The sequence below is a fragment of the Anguilla rostrata genome, chromosome 9 (genome assembly GCF_018555375.3).
Source record: "Anguilla rostrata isolate EN2019 chromosome 9, ASM1855537v3, whole genome shotgun sequence".
NCBI classification, from domain to species: Eukaryota; Metazoa; Chordata; class Actinopteri; order Anguilliformes; family Anguillidae; genus Anguilla; species Anguilla rostrata.
In genome coordinates, this window is record NC_057941.1 from 46017782 (window position 1) to 46039227 (window position 21446).

General features: G+C 43.5%; 1 protein-coding gene across 12 annotated transcripts in view; it reads right to left on the reverse strand.

The window, feature by feature from the left end:
- Positions 1–21446, reverse strand: part of LOC135263955 (ryanodine receptor 1-like) — an 88050-nt gene that overhangs the window by 10789 nt on the left and 55815 nt on the right. For 4 of the 12 annotated variants that reach the window (XM_064352477.1, XM_064352474.1, XM_064352472.1 and 1 more), the window contains 18 exons: positions 19507–19677; positions 18854–18913; positions 18053–18187; positions 17650–17762; positions 17431–17527; positions 16512–16618; positions 16058–16109; positions 15755–15844; positions 13553–13652; positions 12899–12978; positions 12679–12755; positions 12267–12340; positions 10332–10349; positions 6871–6951; positions 6297–6385; positions 5580–5708; positions 5115–5219; positions 131–202 (listed from right to left, as the gene is read on the reverse strand). In XM_064352477.1, the coding sequence (XP_064208547.1) occupies positions 131–202; positions 5115–5219; positions 5580–5708; positions 6297–6385; positions 6871–6951; positions 10332–10349; positions 12267–12340; positions 12679–12755; positions 12899–12978; positions 13553–13652; positions 15755–15844; positions 16058–16109; positions 16512–16618; positions 17431–17527; positions 17650–17762; positions 18053–18187; positions 18854–18913; positions 19507–19677 (1650 nt within the window). Of the gene's footprint in view, positions 1–130; positions 203–256; positions 287–5114; positions 5220–5579; positions 5709–6296; positions 6386–6870; positions 6952–10331; positions 10350–12266; positions 12341–12678; positions 12756–12898; positions 12979–13552; positions 13653–15754; positions 15845–16057; positions 16110–16511; positions 16619–17430; positions 17528–17649; positions 17763–18052; positions 18188–18853; positions 18914–19506; positions 19678–21446 lie in introns of all 12 variants that reach the window. The other 8 variants (XM_064352482.1, XM_064352481.1, XM_064352475.1 and 5 more) reach the window with 7 other exon arrangements.

The following is a 21446-nucleotide window of genomic DNA, read 5'->3' on the forward strand; positions in this document are numbered from 1 at the left end:
TTAACAGCAGTATAATTGTATGGTAATTTTTTCCCCAGTATGTCATAGGTAGGTATACAGTAGTGCTGAGGATAAGCTAACGCTTCTCGTGATGGGGTACTGAGGCTAGTGGAAGGAGTCAGTGGCTCACACTAATCTCATGGTGCTTAAGGATGGGAGACTGGCTGTGCTCGACGCGGAGGTCCCCAGGAGCAGAGCCGGTCTACATCAAACACAGAGACGGGAGAGGACGCAGGTGAGTCAGCCGTCACCTTACCTCCGAGCTCGCTCTGCTCCACAAACGATCCTGGGTTTGCATTTCGACAATACAAACGCATTTTTTAAGCATCACATCAGAGCAAGTCCGCACAGATCAGAGACACGCGCACACACGCACACACGCAACCGTGGGACAGACTCGGTACAGTGCGTTGGCAGGGACAGTGGACAGCGCACTTTCCGGCCTGGACCCTGCTGTTTCTCCCGTCTTGGTTGGAAGCCCTGCACACGCTCGCACACACTCTCTTTCTCTTCCACGGTCACACAGTGGCTTATGGGTAATCGGCAACGCTCTCACTCAGCCCTGCGACACGTGCCTGTGGCTCCTCCCAGTTTCTGAATATTTAAAGTATAGTAAACTTTCTGGGTTTTTTTTATTCATATAATTTAAACATCAGCATATGTTTTTGATTGGCCCAGTTTTCAGTGTGATGGAGGACATTTTAGATACTAACAGAAGTTCCTGTCAGCCTGCCAACTTTACAATGGCTACAGGCTCTTAAAGGGGGGTTGTGGTCTAAAGCAAGAAAATACACTTCAAGTAACTCAAAAGCAGCTTGTACAGTACCCTTGTGCCTCCAGGGGTTGCATGTGTGCATATTACCTGATCATTCCTAAATGTAATCTTTTAATATTTTAAAATTTAATATTGCAATATTTTCATTTGGAACCATTTCCTATGGAAAACACAACCTGAAACCACTGCACACATAGAAGTGCTGGCAAAATCTAAAAAACTGGTAGTTATGTTTATAATTATTTATAAATGTTCTATAACACAAATTTGTTCATACAGTATCTACAGTCTCTGAAGGCAAGCTGCTTTGGAGTTAAACAGCACCAAAACACCCCAGAAAGTGAACTATTCCATTAAGAATGCTGGGAAAGGGCTCCTTCACAATCACCCCACAGACAATAGGATTTCTGTCTTTGGCCTCAAGATCAAATTCCGTTTCCAAAATCCGGAATGTCAGCCGACTTCAATCGCTACAGTTTCGGCTTGACGAGGACGTGAGAACGGTCCAGATCTTTATCTTTCATCCTTCTTTTTCTTTATTCCATGCTTCCCCCCCCCCCCCACTCTAGGCATTTGTTTTGTTTCTTCCTCCTGCATTGCTAATCCAGCAATACATTTAACGGCGTGTTTTAATAAAATATATGCCTTGCAGCATGGTCCTGTCAGATTTGAATCTAGCTGGCAGGAAAAAAAATAACTTTACCTCCAAAAAAAAAGAGAAGAGGAAGAAAAAAAACAAAAGAGATGGATGTAAAAGAAGAGAAAGAAGAGGAAGCGAGGGACTGAGATTCAGACAGGCCCGAGGGCTACGAGTGAGGCGTTAGCCGAGAGACTGACTCTTACTCCATTTCCAAGCCCAGGGTCGGAGTGCGTCTGGCAGGGTTAGACATCAGGAGAAACGGTTTAAATTCATTTTTGTATTCCCAGAAAATCTCTCTTTACAATGCGTACACCTGCAAATTGTTAAGTTCTGCTAGGCTGTTCCCTTTTCAGTTAAATTTCTTTCTTTCAAGCGGTCGTACTTGTGAATGAAAAGGAAACTCTCTATGGCAACGAACAAGATAATTTGACCAATTTGACTGGCTCGCTCTCCATCTCTGTCACCTCCAGCATAACACAGTCCACCTCACAGACGAGCAGAGGGCCTGGCTGCAAGGATGGAGCACTGCGTTTGCCTCTCATTACTCTCTTCCTCTCTGTGCTAATAACTTGTTAGGTCTAGGTGCCCTAATTCCTCCTGACTGACATTTAGCATAACAGGCAAATTTACAGGGGCGAGGAGCTGTAGCTTAATTCAGAGATGGTGCTTAAAGGAACTCCACAGGGTCACTGTAATTCTCTAAGGTCCTCATATCAATGGGAATCACCCGCTATTGTCAAAATACAGGAGTCGAATGAAGCATCTTTATTAATAAATTCTTGTACAGCTCAAGCTACACGGCTAAAAGTATGGTTTGAAACCAAGCAACAAAACCGTTTTTTTTTTCTACAACAGACATTGTCTGATTCATGACTTCACAATTTCAATATACATTCCATTTGTAGAAACTCTGAGAGATTTTTGAGAGAGAATACAAAAATGCATTCCGATTTACTATGTCTGAAGAATTTACCAATCCACTTCAGGCATAGCAGCACAGACAGGATAATAGCGCATTAAAAAAAAAAACATTAAGGAAAGCCATAGTTAACTGCAAGAACACAAGTTAATGGAAAATTATACATACAGCCGAAAAGGTAAGTACGACGAATCCATGTTAAAATAAACACGCCGTGTGAGGATTAGATTAAGGTGTATGTTCCACCAGGGGAAGTTAAATTTAAGGTAGGCTGCTCCTTTTCTCAAATTGTTTCCTCCACCTGTTTTTTTAAGAGACTCACACCTTTTTTTAATTATTTGTTAAAAGTGTTAAGTCTATTAAGGGAAGAAGCCTGGAATAAGCTGCTATTCCCTCATATGCAGTTCAAAAGACAAGGGGGAAATTGTCCATACTATAACTATATATTCACTGCTCCGTCTTACCCAATCTGACCATGTTTTGTTGTTCTTGTCAACATCAAAATTCCATTGAAACTTATTTTCAATTCAGCCAATACAGGAAATTAAGTGAAATATGCTCATGTTTAATCAAGATTTCTTAAATTAATATCCTGAATTTAATTAAACAGAAATTAAATAAGCTGAAATAAGATGAAATGGACATTAACACATACCTTGGGAGTGTACTAAACTTCAAATTTTACATTTTTAAATGTGACTATCTGTTCTGATACAATATTCCAAAGCAACAGATTGAAGGGCATCAATTGACAATACCCACCCATCCAGACTTATGTCAAAGAATTTTCTCCCACGTTTCCAGATTTGAGGTAATGTAGTATAAACATGAAGGAAAATCCCAGGCTTTCTGCTTAAAACTAAAATGGCTGAATCTGATCCGCCTTGTCTCTAGCTGTTGACCGATGAATGCTCATTCCAAGCTTAAAATCGGGTGGAGAAACAAAACAACCTGGAAATGGAGTCAGCCCACTGATAGGGATGAACAAGGAACAAGCCACAAATCGCTTAGAGAAAAGAATAAAAATGAATACATACTTTACCCTGCACAGACAATATAAAAGACAGGTGATACAATTAATATAATTTACCATTAAAGCCTTAGTACTTATTTTTTACAATACGTACTCTCTCGTTTGAAATGGTGTTCAGAAATTCAATATGAAACAGTTTTTTTTTTTTAAATTTTACATTTGTGGTAGTTATAGTACATTTAAAAACATTTTAACAATGCTTGCAAACAGTATGCCTTCCAACATCAAGGACATGTTTTTTTTTCATGTTACAAACACATACATCAGCTCTGTGTTGGTGGAGTGTGTGCTTGTGCACGCTTGTGATGATGAGCAGTGCGTGTGTGTGCGTACTGTACGTACGTGCGTGCGCGTGTTTGCCCACAGGAGTGAGAGACTGATGAAGAGGATGTGCATGTGCAAGAGGTTGCACGTCAGGGGATGAGGCAACTGCATGTTACATGCTAATGTGAAGCCATTTGGATAACTGGGGACAATGCATGACAATAACAATTCAGACTAGATTGTTTCACTTTACACGGCCCAAATAGTCTGCATATTTCCAGTAGCCTCCACTGGAGACACAGACACTTTCATTTTGAAGACTACTACACTTGTCACTTCCAATAGCCAAATAAATAAATAACTGCCAAAAGGTCCTGTACTGACGTGGCCTAACTGTAAAAAAAAAAAAAAAAAAAACCTGTCCTGAAAAATATTTCATTTCAGAAATTATAAATACCGTTTATTTTAAAAAAAAATATTAATGCCGCTGTTTACTTTCAAAGGTTGCAAAAACAGATGCAATGTCTGTTTGGGTTTGCAAAATGTAGGCTGAGCAGGGGGCCAGGTTTCGAACAACAGCACTACATTATGTTAATGAGTGAAAGTGAATCCAAAAAAGTGCGCAACTCCATTCTGCAACCGTGTTTTTAGTAAAGCATCTAAAGTGATTTTTGCCACTATGCACTTCAAGTGATTTTTCTTGCCACTGCAAATCACGTGATTTTTATTTTATTTTCGTTACAGCAAATATCCACTTCTGGCGTCATCACAAAACTCTTCACATTACACCTAATGAACAGTAGTAGTCATTGCAGTTGAGAAGAGAACTGAGTCTGATTTAGGTACAGGTATGCTTTCGTAGGTATGATTTCGTGAACACAGCATAGTCAGTGAATGTATAAGCGTATATATACAGTATGTGTCTGTTTGAGAGAGTACTGTACAGATGAATGGCCTGCATGTACTAACAAAATACAGAAAGTGTGTTTGACACGCCAAAGGCCGGTATAGAATGTGTGAATTCTTGAGTGAATTGCAATTCCCTGTGCTTAAGGAGGTACACTTCCGTTGCCTGTAAATCATGAGGTGGGTGTTTTTAACAGAGTTTATGTCAGGGTCTCTTCCATTTCGATTCCCAACAATTCAGGAAATGAACTGCCACTCAATTCAGTTGAAGTGTAATAATGACGATTTCAATGAATTGAAATTGAATTCACAAATTGAAAAAAAAATCCTGCAAAGGGTCTACAAGGATTTTTCAGTTAATGAACTCAATTTGAATTCATTTCCTGAATTGACTTGAATTTAAATGGGACCCGATGACCCAAACTCTGACACGCGAGCGGAACGCGTGAGAGTGAGCGCGGAGTGTCTCTGTCGCGACACCCACCGGCCCTATGGGAATTTGAGTCCGTTAAAAAATGGCGTGTGACTACGGCGGTGGCGCCACGCGAGAGGCCGTCCCAACGGGGGCGGCTCGTACCTGCGCCAGCTTCATCATCATGTGAGCAAAGACGTGGAGGAAGCCCACCACAGCGTCCCACAGCCTGCTGTGCGCCAGGGACTGCTGGTTACCCGTGCAGGGGCCCTGGAACACATCGAATTACAGTCAGGCCTTCAGCACAAGCGGGGGGGGCACATATCACAGGGGGAGGGGCACATATACAGTAAAGGATCCCCAGTGAGCACAAGCGCGAATGTAGAGTCTAGAGGGTTGGAAGTCTAGGCTACGAGATGGTTTGACATAAATGGACTAGGTTAACTCAGGTTAGATCCAGTTTAGCTCAGGTTTCAGTCAGCTAGAGAACTTTCACTTTTCAAACAAATGTAACTGGGTTTTCATTGAAGGACAGTACAAGCACAGACAGACAGACAGTACTGATATATATGGACAGACAGACAGCACTGATATATACTGTAACTGAGGGACAAGAGTGTGACCTCTGACCTGGATGTACTCCGTCAAGCTGTTGAAGACCTGCTTGGCCACCGTCATGGCTTTGGAGAAGTTCCTCTTGCCTGGCTCGTCGATGATCTCCTTCCCGGAGTAATACCAGTAGAAGTCGCTGATCGACTCCTTCGGGCGGAGAGGGAGGGAGAAATGGAGCAAGGGATGAGAAGAGAAGAGAGGGCAAACAGAGAGGGTACAAACGCTCAATCCTGAATGCACCAGCGCCAGCTGCGGTGTGTTATCCTGTGGGGTGGAAACAAAGTCTAACTGGTCTGTGTTTCAGGAAAGGGGAGTTTTAATTACATTACATTACATTACAGTAGAATCACTTGGCAGAAACTCTTATCCAGGTTTTATTTTCAGTCTGCCAGGTATTCCCCTGATAGCAAGCAGCTCCGGGCCTGATCTGGGCTGATTTTGGCCCAAGGTCAGAACTGCCGGGCCAAACTCAGCACGGATCTTGACCGGAGTTGCTTGCCGTCTGGGTCCCTGTCTCCTTTCTCAACAGCGACTTCTCTGATTGGTCAACCTGCAACCTTCAGCAGTACAGAACAGCTGGTGGACAGCAGTGTCAAAGGAAGCAGCAAACTGACTGAGTGAGCTAGGGCATTGGGGTACATCCTATTGAATAGCTGCAAGATGCTGGGAACTAAAGGAAAACTGGATTTTCATTGGGATGAAAAAAAGGAGAAGCATCCTGGTTGCCGGGTCTACCTGCAGTCGGAGCAGGTAGTCCACTGTGCAGATGATGACGTTGATGGTGGTGGTACTGCCCGTCTGCGTCCGCAGGTAGTTCTGGAAATCTGTCAAAAGTGCACGCATTTTCATAAAGATATTCACTCACACGCCCATGTCGGCCTTTCAAGGCATCTTACTGTACAAGAGAATGAGAAAAACAGAGTAGCAGGGCCTCTAAAAGTGATTGATCTCTCACATGTTAATCTAACCCCTTGCTTAATGTTATTGTAACCAAGGTCAATGTTACTGCAATCCCTGATTCAATGTTACTGTATCCCCTGAATTAATGTCATCATAACTCCTCAACTAATGGTACAGTACCCCCTGAATCAATGTTATTGCGTGTTCTGGATCACTGCTATAGCAATCCCTGAATCAGTATCATTTTTATCCCTGATTCAACGTTCTTGTAACCTCTCTTGTAACGTTATTATTACTGTAAGCCTTATTTCAACGTTATGGCAATCTCACCTGAACACTGCTGTAATATGAGAGGGTATTTTGACCCCTGACTCATCCCTGACTCATCCCTGACTCACCCCCGACTCACCGTTATTGTGTCCCTCGCAGAGCAGCTGCAGGAAGCGGAAGAGGTCGCAGGTGAACTCGTCATCGGCCATGACCTTCTCACCTGCGCAGAGAGAGAGCGGGAGAGAGAGCGTGAGGACTGGAAGAGACGCACCAGCCGAGCGTGAGCGTGTGTGTGTGTGTCAGACGTGTGAGAGCTTGTGTGCTTGTATGCCTGTGTGTGTGAAATAAATGGAGAGAGCGACAGAGAGTGAGAGCAAGAGAGTAAGAGATAGATAGACAGACAGACAGACAGACAGATAGATAGAGAAAGAGACAGAGACAGATATAGACAGAAAGATACACATTCAGACAGACAGATAGATAGATAGATAGAGAGAGAGACAGAGACAGACATAGTCTAGTCAGATAGATATATAGATAGACAAGGAGACACGTTCAGACAGATAGATAGATAGAGAGAGATATATAGACAGGTAGATAGATCGATAGTACAGTATTGGCTTTTGTTTGTGTATATATGACACCTTCCATCAGAAAGTGATCTTGAGCTGATGTGTGTGGTACGTGTCCAATAGCGAGCGCAGGCAGCTAAGATCTAAGGCAACTGTATGTATGCGCTGGCTAGCGTGTGCTTTGAGAAGCATGCGTGCGGGGATAAGTACATCATCGCATTATATTCTCCACGCGCATTAGCACGTTAGTAAGAACCGCACAGCCCCCTTCGGAGCCAAAATGTCCGTCGAAAAGGTGGGCAGGCAAACGGAAGAGCAGAGAAACACAGAAGAGCGCTGAAACCCAGAGCTTTAGATTTAGCCCAGCAGTCACGCCCCCCCCTCGACGCTCTCCATGACTGGCGGTCACGTGAGCTCCGCTTTTGCCACAGAGAGCACAGAGATATCGAACAACACTTACATAGATGTACAGGAACAAAAAAAAATCTACATTTATATACAGTAAATACACCAGTACATATGTACACTCACAGATATAAATGCGCTAGCAAGTCCAGACACACACACACACACAAACAAAACAAACAAATAGCCTGTTTTCAATCAACAGTTGCCCTTAACGAGGAATTACAAATAAATTCAAGCGCTACACGTTTTCTTAAAAAAAAAAAAAAACAAGTTTGGTGAGTTTTAGTGATCGCTGAACATGTCTAACTGCATTTGTTAAGACAAAACAAAATAATTATTGTTTTTAATTGTCTGACAACATTTAGGACAAATGTTGACTGAATCCAGACTTTCACACATAGGCACACATATACTGCATGAACAGTGAGAGACAAATTAAAACACTTATACACCGAACATACAGACACATACACAGAGAGACAGTCACTGACAGGTGATAATGGACATTTATATATACAGCACCACGAAAGGTGAGGGACGCTGTTCAAAGCCGACAATCTGCCAACACACAGACATGCGGGACAGACCTACTGCGCTCCTCAAAACTCCACTGTGTAAGAAGTGAGGTGGGGGAGGGGGCAGGTTTGTGGAGGGCCAAGCAGAAAGGGTGTGGGGCGCACTTTGGTTCAGTAGAACGGGACGGTGTTCAAGGGCTGGGGCAAGGGGAGGTATTGAGGGCTATGGGCTGAGGGCTAAGGGACTGTCCAGCAGAAAGGACAGGAGGGGCGACAGTCGCCATCTTAAGGTTAATGGCTAAAGTTGTATTTGTACATGCATTGATTAGATTGCCATGGAAACCAGAGGAATGCATTTAACACAGATAAACTATTGGTCAAGAAAATTGGTGCGGTGTCTGGTTACTGAAGTTTGTGTGTGCCAATCCATGCATATGTGTATAATAGTAATTGAATCCAAAATGAACAGTCAATTAAATACAGGGGAAGAGAATATCTATCAGATAAGATATCTGGCATATCTATCAGACCACAATGTCTTACTTTCACAAGACACTGTAGCTTTAAACATTTGTTTAAATATAGGCACTTGAGCAGTATTTTTGGCTGGACCGCATCAGCGGGGCCAGCCCTATAAAGGCAAATGTCTGTGACTGAGTGACTGAGGGAGTGATGAAGTTTGGTCCAGCCATATACTTGGTTTTGACCTGATCTTGTTTCTCTTATCCTTGAAGGTTCAACAGAACATGAGCATAGGTAGTTTTGGCCTCCAATGTCTTTGTTCTGAATTGGAGACAGAACAACTAAAAAAAACTTTCTCTCAAACGATATGAAAAGTTCAAAGTAAACACCAATTTTCCACATCAATAAAAATTGAAGCTGAATTGTTAGGGCAGACATTACTTCAACATTATTTTGATGAATACAAAACACTTATGCCAGCATTATGTCACCTACTAAACTGTTAAATAATGACAGGGACTAAAGTACATTATATAAGATCCCATTATTTCACATACACTTTGTTTACTTAAAGGAATTTTAAACCAAAGTATAAACCTATAATTTTCTTGCAATTTAATCTTTTGTCCAGACAGGAAAGGTAATTTAGTCTTTGTGTCTACAAATCTGAGCATGTTACATTCAAAATGGCACAGGCCAAGTTATGGATAAAATGTGTGTTCTTGTGTAACTGTAACTACAAACCTGTAGTTATAGCAGCAGTATCATTATAAGCACTATAATTAATAATAGAACTACAACACATTGGTAAAAGATTTTGCGTACATCCCATCATTGTTAATAGGATAAAGATAATCACTATTGTCATAAATATTATTAGTATGTAAAGTACATTGATCTTGTACCTATGGTTATATTTGTTAACTTGTGTGCACTGTTCTGTTATTTTGCAGGAATAACATTTGCAATGAAATTTGTATTATTTGTAAGGAGCACTTTTCAGTAAAAGGTCTCTGCGGAAGTCTTGTCGAGGTTGCAATTCATTTCAACAAGGGGAAATTATGTTAAAGATGGTTTGAATAGGTCTGATTGGATCAGGGTGGGAATTGTGTTCGTTCCGTTCAAAAAATATTAATGACACAATTAAGAGTTTTGGAGTTACAGTAGGTCTGTGATGAGGCACTCAAGGTTAAAAATACTTTTAAATCACTGTAATTATGGAATATATTTGTTTTGAAATTACATTTTAAAGAATGATCAGATTTAGGATGTAAAAAGGCCCAAATAACAATTACTTTTTTAGCTGACTCACAATTACAAATGAGAATATTTTACGACTAATAAGAGTGTAACTTGTATTAAGACATATGCCAATTGTTCAGAGACAATGATATTACAATATTACGACTTCCTGAAGTGATCAAAAAGTGTTTTTAAAAAAAAATAAACTTCCTTGAGTGCGAAATGAAATGCAAAGGACTCCATGATACAAGTGGGAAAAGAAAGGAGAAATTAAATGAGAGCTAGAAGGAAGGAAGAGGAAGTGATTATAGAGACAGAAAGTGACAGGGAGAGACAGGGAGAGAGAGAGAGAGAGAGAGAGAGAGAGAGAGACCGGGAGAGCAAATTATTTCTTTATTTACCACGTTCTAGCTTCATGTCTGAGGACCAGGAAAGGACGGGAGGAGGAAGAGGGGGAGGGAGGGAGGGAGAGGAGGGGATGGAGATGGCGGTTGGAGGGAGAGAGAGAAGGACAGTGAGTGGAGAACAGCTGTAGGGCAGGAGTGGCATGAGGAGATTAACAGTCCACCGACGCCAACATGTCACCCGTCAGCAATTCAAACTACTCTGTTATTCATCTCATACAGCTAGGCTATATTATCACATTTACAGACACTTTATTAAAAAAACGGTGAGAAAAAATTACACAAATAAAATTATAAATGTAGACAAACGATGAAGAAAATAACTCAAATGTATTCGGGTCAACAAAAAACATGATGTGAATCACGTTAGAACGCTAACCGAGATAACTTATCTGATATAAGATAAGTTGGTCAATGCGTAATGTGTTGATTATTGAACCGCTGACTTTGCCGGAAGTTACTGAACATTAGAATGGAGAGGTAAATAAAGGAATTAAGTTGTGATTTAAGGTCAACAATACTGGCATTTGCAAACATTTCTAATTTCAAGAACACAACACAAAATGAATTCAAACATCTAGTACAGGACCTACTGTTAATTAGTGTATAACACTAATTAACCCACAGAGGACAATGATACACAGTGTATGTAAAATTTTGAATACCAGGAGCTGTTCAAATATTCAGGATAGTAGCCTATTCATAAAATACATTTTAATCATCAGACCACTGTAATGTAACTGAATTCTAAAAAAAAAAGTTATGAATTTGTAGACAGGGCTTTAATATAAGAATTTGCAAGTTCTGAAATCAATAGGAACATGATCTGCAACTCCGAACGTTTTCATCGTGATTTTGCGGAAACTTACAGTAAATACTACGGCACAGACAGGCAGTTTATTTATTCCACCGCACATCCGTAACCTAAAGCACAGTCCCTCTGTGACACTACTGATGTAGCAATGAGGAACTGAATAATAAAGTTCCTCAATAAGCTCATAGGAACCCTGGCCACAGCAGAAACAGGCCTGGTCACGAACTGCCTCTGGGCCATGGAACACACCACTGTAACTAATGATGATAGACCAATGATTTAGCCGGGTGCTCCACTCCGAAGAGGATAACACTAAGCACTGCATATTTAATATTCACAATTTAATTTAGGGATGATAAAACACTTAAAATGACAAAACATTTTATGTCGGTTCTTTAAAGAAAACATTTAAATTAAATCCCTAACAAAAAAGTAAGTTATTCATACTTACATTTCATACTAAACAGCAGTACTTCTGGTACTGGTATTGTGCACAATATGACTGGTAATAAGCCCCCATCACTCAGAAAATGGTTTTGCATGTACACCAGCGCAGTAAATAAGGTAGTCAAACAACTAAATAGCATATTCTATGCACAAACAAATCACAAACGTGAACAATGATTGAATTACTGTACAGTTCATAATATGACAATTATAGATGTTGCCCGGAAGATGGCGCACTCAAAATGTAGTTACTGTGGTGTGAGATGGTTGGGGTGGATTTTAAATACTTTAACCTTTTAGGATCATTTACAAAATCCTGCAGATTACTGATAATTTAAAAAGAAACATACATTTGCATCAACATTCAGTACACAATTGATCTTTCATATGTACCTTTTGGCTTGTACATTTTCTTTTTCATTATCAGGGAACTGCAGGAGTGTTTTCCCTATTTTACAAGCATCTAAAGAGTTTAAATATTTGAAAGGTAACGTATTTGACCCCGGTCTGGCTGAGGGGTACAGCTCGTCTCTCAGCAGTCAGAATGTGTGGTACAGCTCGCCCCCTGTGGTCATAATGTGGGGTGCAGCTCATCTCTCTGTAGTCAGAATGTGTGGTACAGCTCGCCCCCTAGTGGTCAGAATATGGGATGCAGTGTCCGCAAGACTCACTCGTGCCCTCCTCCGACACCATGCCCAGCCCCTCCGCCTTGTTCTGCCTCTCAAACGCGTTCAGGTCCAGGACGCTGCCAGAGGAAGTGGGGAAACACAGAGCATCTCCATTTCATGAGCAAATGATAAAGAAGAAAACAAGTCCCCACTTTATGGCTAAACAAGTGAAAGCCAAGGGCTTTTTCTAGTACCAACTTTATTAATATGACAGTAATATTTCCACAGCAGTCATTTGAAATTCATAAAATTCCCATTTTGCATATCTGACAGTGCCTTTAATAAGCTGAATGTTTACTCACCTGATCAGATACACAACAGCAGTGTACCAGCAAGTCCTGAATGCAGTGCTCACTAAATCACTAAAAGCACAGGCTGTCCCTTAGCAATGTGAAATCTCAGGCCGGGGACCTACCTGCAGTTCTGCATTAGAGTCTGGAGACTAAGGAAGAAGCCCACGTCCTTCTTATCCTTAAGATAATCCAGCATTTTCTGCAGACAGACGACAGACAGACAGTTTCCAGCCATAAACACGTATACATCTGCATGTTCCTGTGAACAATTTATAGTCAGATAGCCTTGCTGCTCATAGTACATAGACAGATCACACCAGAGAGAACCCAGGTTGCACTTGCCTGCTGAACCTCACTGTTCCCCCCATTCAGGATGGAGATGCCCAGTTTGAGAGTGGAAGAGACCATGCAGCCTGTCCCCCCTGGAAGAGCCAAACAGAATGGCATTCTCTACTCACCCAATTTCATCATGACTTTACAATGAAACCTTATACGCGCAGCGCTCCAGCTGTGTGTTCGTATGCGCAGTGCTACAGCTGTGAGTGTTTGTATGCGCAGTGCTACAGCTGTGAGTGTTCGTATGCGCAGTGCTACAGCTGTGAGTGTTCGTATGCGCAGCGCTGCAGCTGTGAGTGTTCACATGCGCAGTGCTGCAGCTGTGAGTGTTCGTATGCACAGTGCTGCAGCTGAGAGTGTTCATATACACAGTGCTGCAGCTGTGAGTGTTTGTATGCACAGTGCTGCAGCTGTGAGTGTTCATATGCGCAGTGCTCCAGCTGTGAGTGTTCACATGCGCAGTGCTGCAGCTGTGAGTGTTCACATGCGCAGTGCTGCAGCTGTGAGTGTTCACATGCGCAGTGCTGCAGCTGTGAGTGTTCACATGCGCAGTGCTGCAGCTGTGAGTGTTCACATGCGCAGTGCTGCAGCTGTGAGTGTTCACATGCGCAGTGCTGCAGCCGTGAGTGTTCATATGCGCAGTTCTGCAGCTGCGGTTACCTTTGCAGGCGCTGATCATCTGCAGCACCATCTCGGCAGCCCCGCGGTTGTGCAGTCGGGACTGCTGGTACAGGAGCCTCTGCTTCTCCATCTCTTTTTCCTGAGAGGGATAGAGGTGCTGTCACTGTGCCCCTCTCCCTGCGCTGTCCCCCACACTCGCTTCACAGTCACACAGCACAGCTATACCCGTCTGCTCTGGTTCATCCCTCCTTCTCTCCCTCCCCCCATGTTTATATACTCCTCCATCTGATCCTCATCTCTCTTACCTCCCCTGTCCCATCTACTCTGCTTTACCCCTCTTTTTCTTCTGGACGCTTTTAATCTTCGTCCCGTCCGTCACCCTCACTCTCATTCCTTCCCCTTCTGTCTCCATCGCCAAGCCCTTCATCGCTTTCTTTCTTCCTACTTCCACAATGTTTTTCTAATTCTTTCACTGGGAGAAAGATCCATTCCGTTCTCCTGTCTGACACACACATCACCAGTCACCAGGCCACTCTCATGTTTACACACTCTCTCTCTCTTCTCTCTCTCTCTAGGCCTTCTTCCCTATCTCTCCTGTTTCTCTCTGTCTCTCTCACGCACTCACTCACTCACTCTATCCCCCCCAGGCATATTAGTTATGGAGTCATCACTCTATCTGCTTCACGTTTGCGGACTGCAGCAAACGTTAAGACTACAGCAAACAGCCGCAATGTTCCCGCCCACCGCAGTCTCTGCAGCGAATCGGTACCATCGCATGGGGTCTCTGGCACATTCCCGAAAGAGCTGGGCCGCTAGCCCCTGGGGCCTGTTTAAAATGACTTAAAATAACTGGCCGTCTGCATCTATACCTCCACATCTGATTGGCTACCCTCGCATTCCCACCATTGTATTCCGCAGGTGGTCAGCGCAGGTTAGAATTGAGTTCTCAGTTGAATGGCCCAGGTAAATACACATAAATATATTACACCTAGTTTCTTTCATGTGAAAATTACACTGTAAAATATTCAATGTTAAATCAATGCATACAGTAGCATATAGTCCCACCCTGGTCCCTACTGGACTCATATGTACTCTGTTAGAGTTGAATTAACACTAGACATTTCACTCTGTGGGAACAGCATGTTTCTATAAGCCATACCCTGAGAAATGGAAGGCATCAGGTCTATGATATGAAAGGCCCTTCTAATGTCTTGTGTAATGTTACCTGCGGTACATGTACAGCCCCAGCAATTAAAAATATCCTCAGGTGAAAAGTTTTAAAGTCATAGGGATTTAGGGCTTTTTCTGGGAGGATTTTGTCAGATTACCTGACTTCTTCTGTAACAATTTACATTTTCGAGTAATAACATGGCCATTAATGTCCTGTTGACAGCAGAGATAATGCAGAAGCAAAGCAATTTTTTAACTTAAGCAGTAAAAAAAAAAACCCACCCACAATGCATGCGGCTATTATCCCAAACACCCACCCACAGCACCCCAGAACCCTAACCCCCCACCCCCCTCCCTCGTAAGCCTAGCCGTGTTTTAGCAAAAGACAAAAAGTGTTGCGCGAGATCTCCTTGTATTTAAATCCAGAGAATCTCCAGAGGATAAACAGTGTGTGATCTTTTAACAAAGGCCCAGTGTGTGCAGAGCACGTGGTGTAAAACGTGTTTTTTGCCTGTTTGTGTGTGTGTGTGTGTGTGTGCGCGTGCGTTTGTGTAACTGTGCAGGCTTTTACTGTAGTCTGTTTGTCAATACACTAAGTAAGTACAGAGGGGAAGGTTGATTAGTTAAGTCCAATTAATAAAGAATGATAATGTTAAGCAACAAGGTGTGTGGGGGGGGGGGAGGGGAAGGGGGTGGGTAGATTTGGAAAAGAGGGAACATCAGGAACAGATCCAATCAGAGGACCACAGCCTATCCAGTGGGTCAGCAGGTGAGCCGGAGAGGTGTTAGAATGTGTGAGAAGGGTTTCTGGTAGTTCCAGCAAAAAAGTGTCCAGTACTAGTTAAAAGAGGGCCACATGACTGGGGGAGGGGCAAGGCAATTGGGCAGAGGGAGTCTGACACAGGAGACAAAAAGAATTTGGGGAGGGAAAGGGCCTGGGGTGGGGTTGGGTGGGGGGTGGGGGGGTACAGGGGGTGTGCGCGGGGTGCAGTGGCTGATGTCGGCACTCGGTGAGTGGGGGAGCGGTCGCTCCAGTGACTCCCCTGTCCCCAGCCCCCGGCCCTCCCATACCATCTCTGTCTGTCGCACCTCAAAGGGCATCTCATCCTCGCCCCCCTCCACCTCCTCTCCCCCTTCGTCTTCCTCACCAATATGGCAGCTCTGGGGAACAGACACGGAAATTGGGATCCCAGCACCATAACAGCCCAGCTAACACTAAACGTTCGCACAATGTTGTTGCCACGTAGTGCCAATGTTATAATATTAACAAAACATTCCAATAACATTGTGAGGACATTTTGTGTTAGCTTGGAGACAGCATATAAATAGCAGAGGAAAGTGCCAACAGCACAATTTCCAATTTAAAAAACTCACCTTTGCCATAATGTCGGCATATGCCATGTACAGATAATCTTCATCCAGTTTACTGTCATAAAACGAGAAAGGGAGCAAGAGTGGAGATTATATAAGCAAAGAAAGCTATGCATTTATCTGAATGATTTACAAATGTATAGGGTCAAACAAATCAAACTCTTGAAGACTACGAAGAGCACAAGTTTCATTAGTTTTAGTGGCTCTCAAACCACTTAACAAGTTAAACGTTTTCCTTGATCCAGTGTTAAAATATAGCCCAAAATATGTCCATATGTGGAATAAATGTTTTTTTCAGCAAATATACTGCAAGTCATTTTTACATAAATATCCAGCAATCCTGTGATCCACCTCAATCCATCTCACAACCCATGCATTAGAGGGCAATCCCATTCCATCAAGGGGCACATGTCTGACCCTCAGATCTCTGTGAACCCCCCGCACCCCACCTCCTCACCTCTTTTCGGTGAGTGCGGTGCGGCTAAAGTGCAGAATGAGCTGGTGAAGGGGGTCGGGCTTTGTCTCGGTCTCCTCCTCTTCCTCTTCCTCTTGCTCCATCGCTTTCTGAGATAGCGGGAGACAGGCTGGTTCTCACACACTTGCACGCCCAGGTTTTTATTTTATTTAACTCACAAACAGCTTTTTAATCACCCTGTTTTGTTTATTTTCCTCTTTTTGCACCAGACAGCTGAAGTCATGACAGACAGATCTCTGTCCACTAAAACCCTCCCTCTCAAGGAAAAGTTTAATCCGTTACACCCCCAGTTAAACCCACAGGACCCCTAGATAGTCATTCCCTGCAATCTGCTTGGTTCCAAAAGACATGTATGTCAAGGTTAGGAATACTCCTGCCAATGCCCTTGACTAATTGCCTCCAGAACTGGTCCCCTGTGCCTGCCCACTGCTCTTAAGTAGCTAAGAAGGGTCAAGTGCAGAGGACAAATTACCCCACGGGGTCAATAAAGTATAACTTGAAATTAAACTCAGAGGGACGGTTTCCCAGAGATGGATTAAGCCTAGTCTTAGACTAGAAGAAAAATTCAGTGAAGATCTTCATTGAAAAAAGATTTTAGCCAACAACTAGGCTTAATCCATGTCCGGCAATCCAGCCTAGAAAGTTTTAGCTGCTGTTATAGCTGGAGCCCCTCCTATACGAAATTGTGTTTCCTCAACTGACCATTGGTTTGTTAACAAAGCACAACTCTGGAAGTTTGGTGGACTTACCTCAGACCAGAGTGTCAAACCTGGCCATGGTCACAATACTGTAAGCCTGACAAACGAGGCTGGATCAGAACACCTAGCACTGGGAGTGTGCAGAGGTGCAGCACAAGCGGGTTAAGCAGGGCGGCAAAGTAACCGAAGATCACAAAACTTACTGACAGGTCATTAATCATTCTGTCTTCAAAGGAGTAGCCTTCCGTGTGGATCCAGTTGCGTTTGTACCCGTCCAGGAACATGTTGGATGCTCTGTGCCTGATGAAGAGAAGGCGATGGAGGAGCTGACGTCACAGTATAGTTTTCATTTTGTGACATTCACAGAGCACATGCAGGGAGTCAGAGGATGCACGCGTCAGGGGTGGAGGCGTGTCCGATACCTGGGTAAGTTGTACAGAGGCGTCATTCTGAAGCAGGCCACCACAGCCCTCCGGCGCTGTTTGGACAAAAGTTTGTGCCAAACCATCTTCTTAGATTTGAACGGGTGCTCGGTCTGAGAGAGGGGTGGAGAGAGGGAGAGGTGAAGAGAGAGGGAGAGGGACATAGAAAGAAAGAGGGAGAGGGAGAGAGACAGGAAGGGAGAGAGAGATGGAAAGCGAGAGACAGAGAGAGAGGTGAAGAGAGGGAGAGAGACAGAGAGAGAGAGAGAGTGAGAGAGAGAGAAAAGCCTTGCAGCTTCCACCTGATTGAAAAACCACATTGCATAATAACCTAGCAGCCGAGCGACCTTGTTGCTGATTGGCTGTCTCATCTGCGCGTGTGCTCGCGTGCAGAGCCACTCACCACCTCAATGTGATAGAGCACGGCGGACACCTCTTGGACCCTCTTCACCACCTTCGCAGGGTCATCGGCGTCCTCCGCCTTCCCAGCCAACTCCTTGTAGAGAGCCATCTGCCAGCGCATGGAGGGGTCCTCCACCTGCAGGCCACAGACAGAGAGAGAGCAGTGCTGTGAGCACAGGAACTCACATTCACAGGAGTTCTGTCTGGCACAGGAACTCACCTTCACAGGAGTTCTGTCTGGCACAGGAACTCACATTCACAGGAGTTCTGTCTAGCACAGGAACTCACATCCACCAGAGGTCTGTCTAGCACAGAAACTCACATCAACAGGAGCTCTGTCTGTATGAAGTTAATGACCTCACTGTGAGACAGTGGGATATTTTTAACGTGCAAGGGATATTCTTGTATAATATATTCTTGGATATTCTTCCTTTTTGTAATTCACCTCAAGACCAGCAGCAGTGCTTGAGTGTGGACGTGTGCATTACATTCTCTTACATTTTTTAAATAAACTTTATTTCAATTTTACAAATAGCTAGTATAATCACATGGAGAAAAGACACAGCTCAATACGTCAGGTAAAACGTCATCAATACCAGGTTAAGAGTCCAGGCCTGCCCAAAATTTTCCATTCTTTATACCAATTGTCCTCCTGAATATTAGTTCCGCTAAAAAGTTCTTCAATACAGAATCCCATGTAAATGTAAGTATGACCAAATGTCATTCTGCGTTTTCCATATTTTGTGGTGTGAGAACACTCACTCATGCATTCTCCATCTCCCCCTCTCCCCCTCAGACTGACCTTTCCCTGGAGGTGCAGGTTGTTCTGCAGGAACTCTCTCACCTCCTCATCCGTGTCTTTCTGTCAGGGTGAGAAGCAGCGCACGGTCAAAGAGATTCAGAAAGAGCAGCGGTTTTATATGGGGGTAGCGCACAGGGGACATCATCCTCCTCACACTGAGTCAAGCAAAGTCTGGCCCTGGCGTATATCCTGTATAAAAATTTATCACCAGACATACTAGAATTTTTCAAGAGGAAGATTTCCTTCTATAAAAATGTATAGATAGTGCCTGGAAAAGAAGACAGTGTCCTCTCTATATATATAATTCATGAATTATACCTATTATTATTAAGCTTGGGTCGTTTCGTAAGAGTGAATATGAGGAATCGAGACAATCCTTTTGTTTTTCGTGTCTGTGCCCTACTTGAGAAGTAAGGATTGGTACTGTGTGAGTTATGGCATATTGTAAGCCCATCTTTATGATGACACAAAAATAAATCATCACCATCATCATCATCAGTATATTAATCATCGTCATCATCATCATATAAGCAGTGGGCATATCAAAAGGTTAGACAGCCGGTGAGAGAGCAAATGGGGAAGGAGAAAAAGAACAGACAGAAGAACGAGGCTAAAGAGAGGCCAGTCCTCCGAGAAGGCAGGGGGCACTCTACCAGAGAGTAACGGATCTTAGCCATGTTGATCAGTTCCTGGTCGGCGGGGGAGCACATGTTGAGGCCGATGGGGAGCATCTTCTTCAGGGCGGCCACGATCAGCGAGGTTTGCACCGAGTAGCGGTCCCCCCGTCGCTTCTTCTTGGTACGCTCCACGTCCGAGCCGCCCGCCTGTTTGGAGACACCAGACTCAGACGGTACCACCACTGTCCTTAACATAGGGGGGCAGTGTGCAATCAAAGAGATGGAGATGCACCTCTCCCCTTTCACAAAATGATTGTGCTAATGGGAAAACAAATAAAACACTGCTTTGCATTGAACCAATGGAAACACAGTACTGATTCAATGGCTTTGCACTCGCCATTGCAAAGGCTGTACTTCATTCCATACGAAAAGAAATTGCACTGATATTGAATCATATTTTTTGTTTGGAAAAACAAAAAATTAAAGGTGAAAAGAATTCCTCTTTTGCTCTACGCCAGTACTGTTGGAAAATGTTGCTCTCCAATGTACAATATAAACACTGTGTGACAAAAAAAAACTTATCTTATCTGCACAAACCCACCAATCTGACCCAGGCACAGCAAGCACTTCCTATTTTCGTGCAACCATAATAAAATATGGATGAGATGGTCATGATGTCAACTTACTCATGTGACCCAAAACCAAAGGGAGCACTACCAATCACAGAGTACACTGAGAACAGTCACCAGAACAATGACAATGGTGACTGGTGGATACTTTTTCCTGTGGAAATTACCAGGAAGTAGCCAGAAAGCATCCAACCAATTGCTGTCAACATTGTTTGACTGGGTGTTAACCAACAGCATCCATGATTGGTGGAGTTAACTCTGTATTATCTATGATCAAGATGACATCACAACCACCTTATAACAGTTTTATTATCCCTGTTCCTGTGGGCTGTGAACAGTGCCAGACCTCCGTGCAAACTGTGCAAATGATCAACTTACCTGGGACGTTGAAGTACAATCAATTATTCCCCCTAAAGAAAAGGGGGCGGACTCTACACCAAACATTTTTTACATTATTAAACTATGGATTCACCTGGCTTCAATACACAAGACACAAATATGCTCCTCAAGACTATGTTACCAACTCATGTTCAGTTTCATTCAAAGAAAAATCTCTGTATTGAAATGTGCTGAATTATCAAAATGACTAAGTGGTTACATTACAGTTGTTGAGTGCAATTTTCATAAAATGCCAGTCTGCCTCCCCTGACTGTTTTGAATTTGTCATAATGCCCTTTGGTATTTAAGGTGCTCTTGTTCTGTTTTTTTTTAGCCAAATATTTATATCCGGCACTTATTAGTGACTAGACTGTCCATCTGAGTAGTTGGTCGGATGTGGTGTAAGTGGGGTAGTTAAGATGTGTCACAGCTGGAGGGAAAGGGATTTGAGTCAGCAAAAGGGCTGGGTAAGGGAGAGGCATTTGGACAAAATGGCCGCTACTTGTAATCTGTAAGAGGAGAGGTAAACAATTAAGACAAAAAAAGTTTTTCTTTTCTTTAAACCACATGCTTGAAAGGGAAGCATTCCACTCAAGCAGGCTAACAGCCCCGCCATTTTCATGGCTATCGTAGACCATCACCGCTAGAAGAGAGACACACACAGTGTGTGTGCGTGTCTCCAAACTCAAGTCTGCTCTAAATTCCGCCAGGCCGTTAGCAGCAGCCGGTGAAGTGTGGGTTATGGAAAGTGGTGCGGCCGCATTGTCAAACTCAAGCTGAACACTCGGAGTGCTGCAAAGGTTAGTCGCATAGTGTGCAGACGGGGCATTTGTGCTGGGCAGAAGCGTGTTTAAAAATCAGCCCCAGCACCCATCCGCCCTCCCAACCCACCCTCCCTCCCGCCCGCCCTGGCACAGCACACCGGTAAAAAACACACGTCCGCAGGATACGCTCCGTCACCCCTGCGGT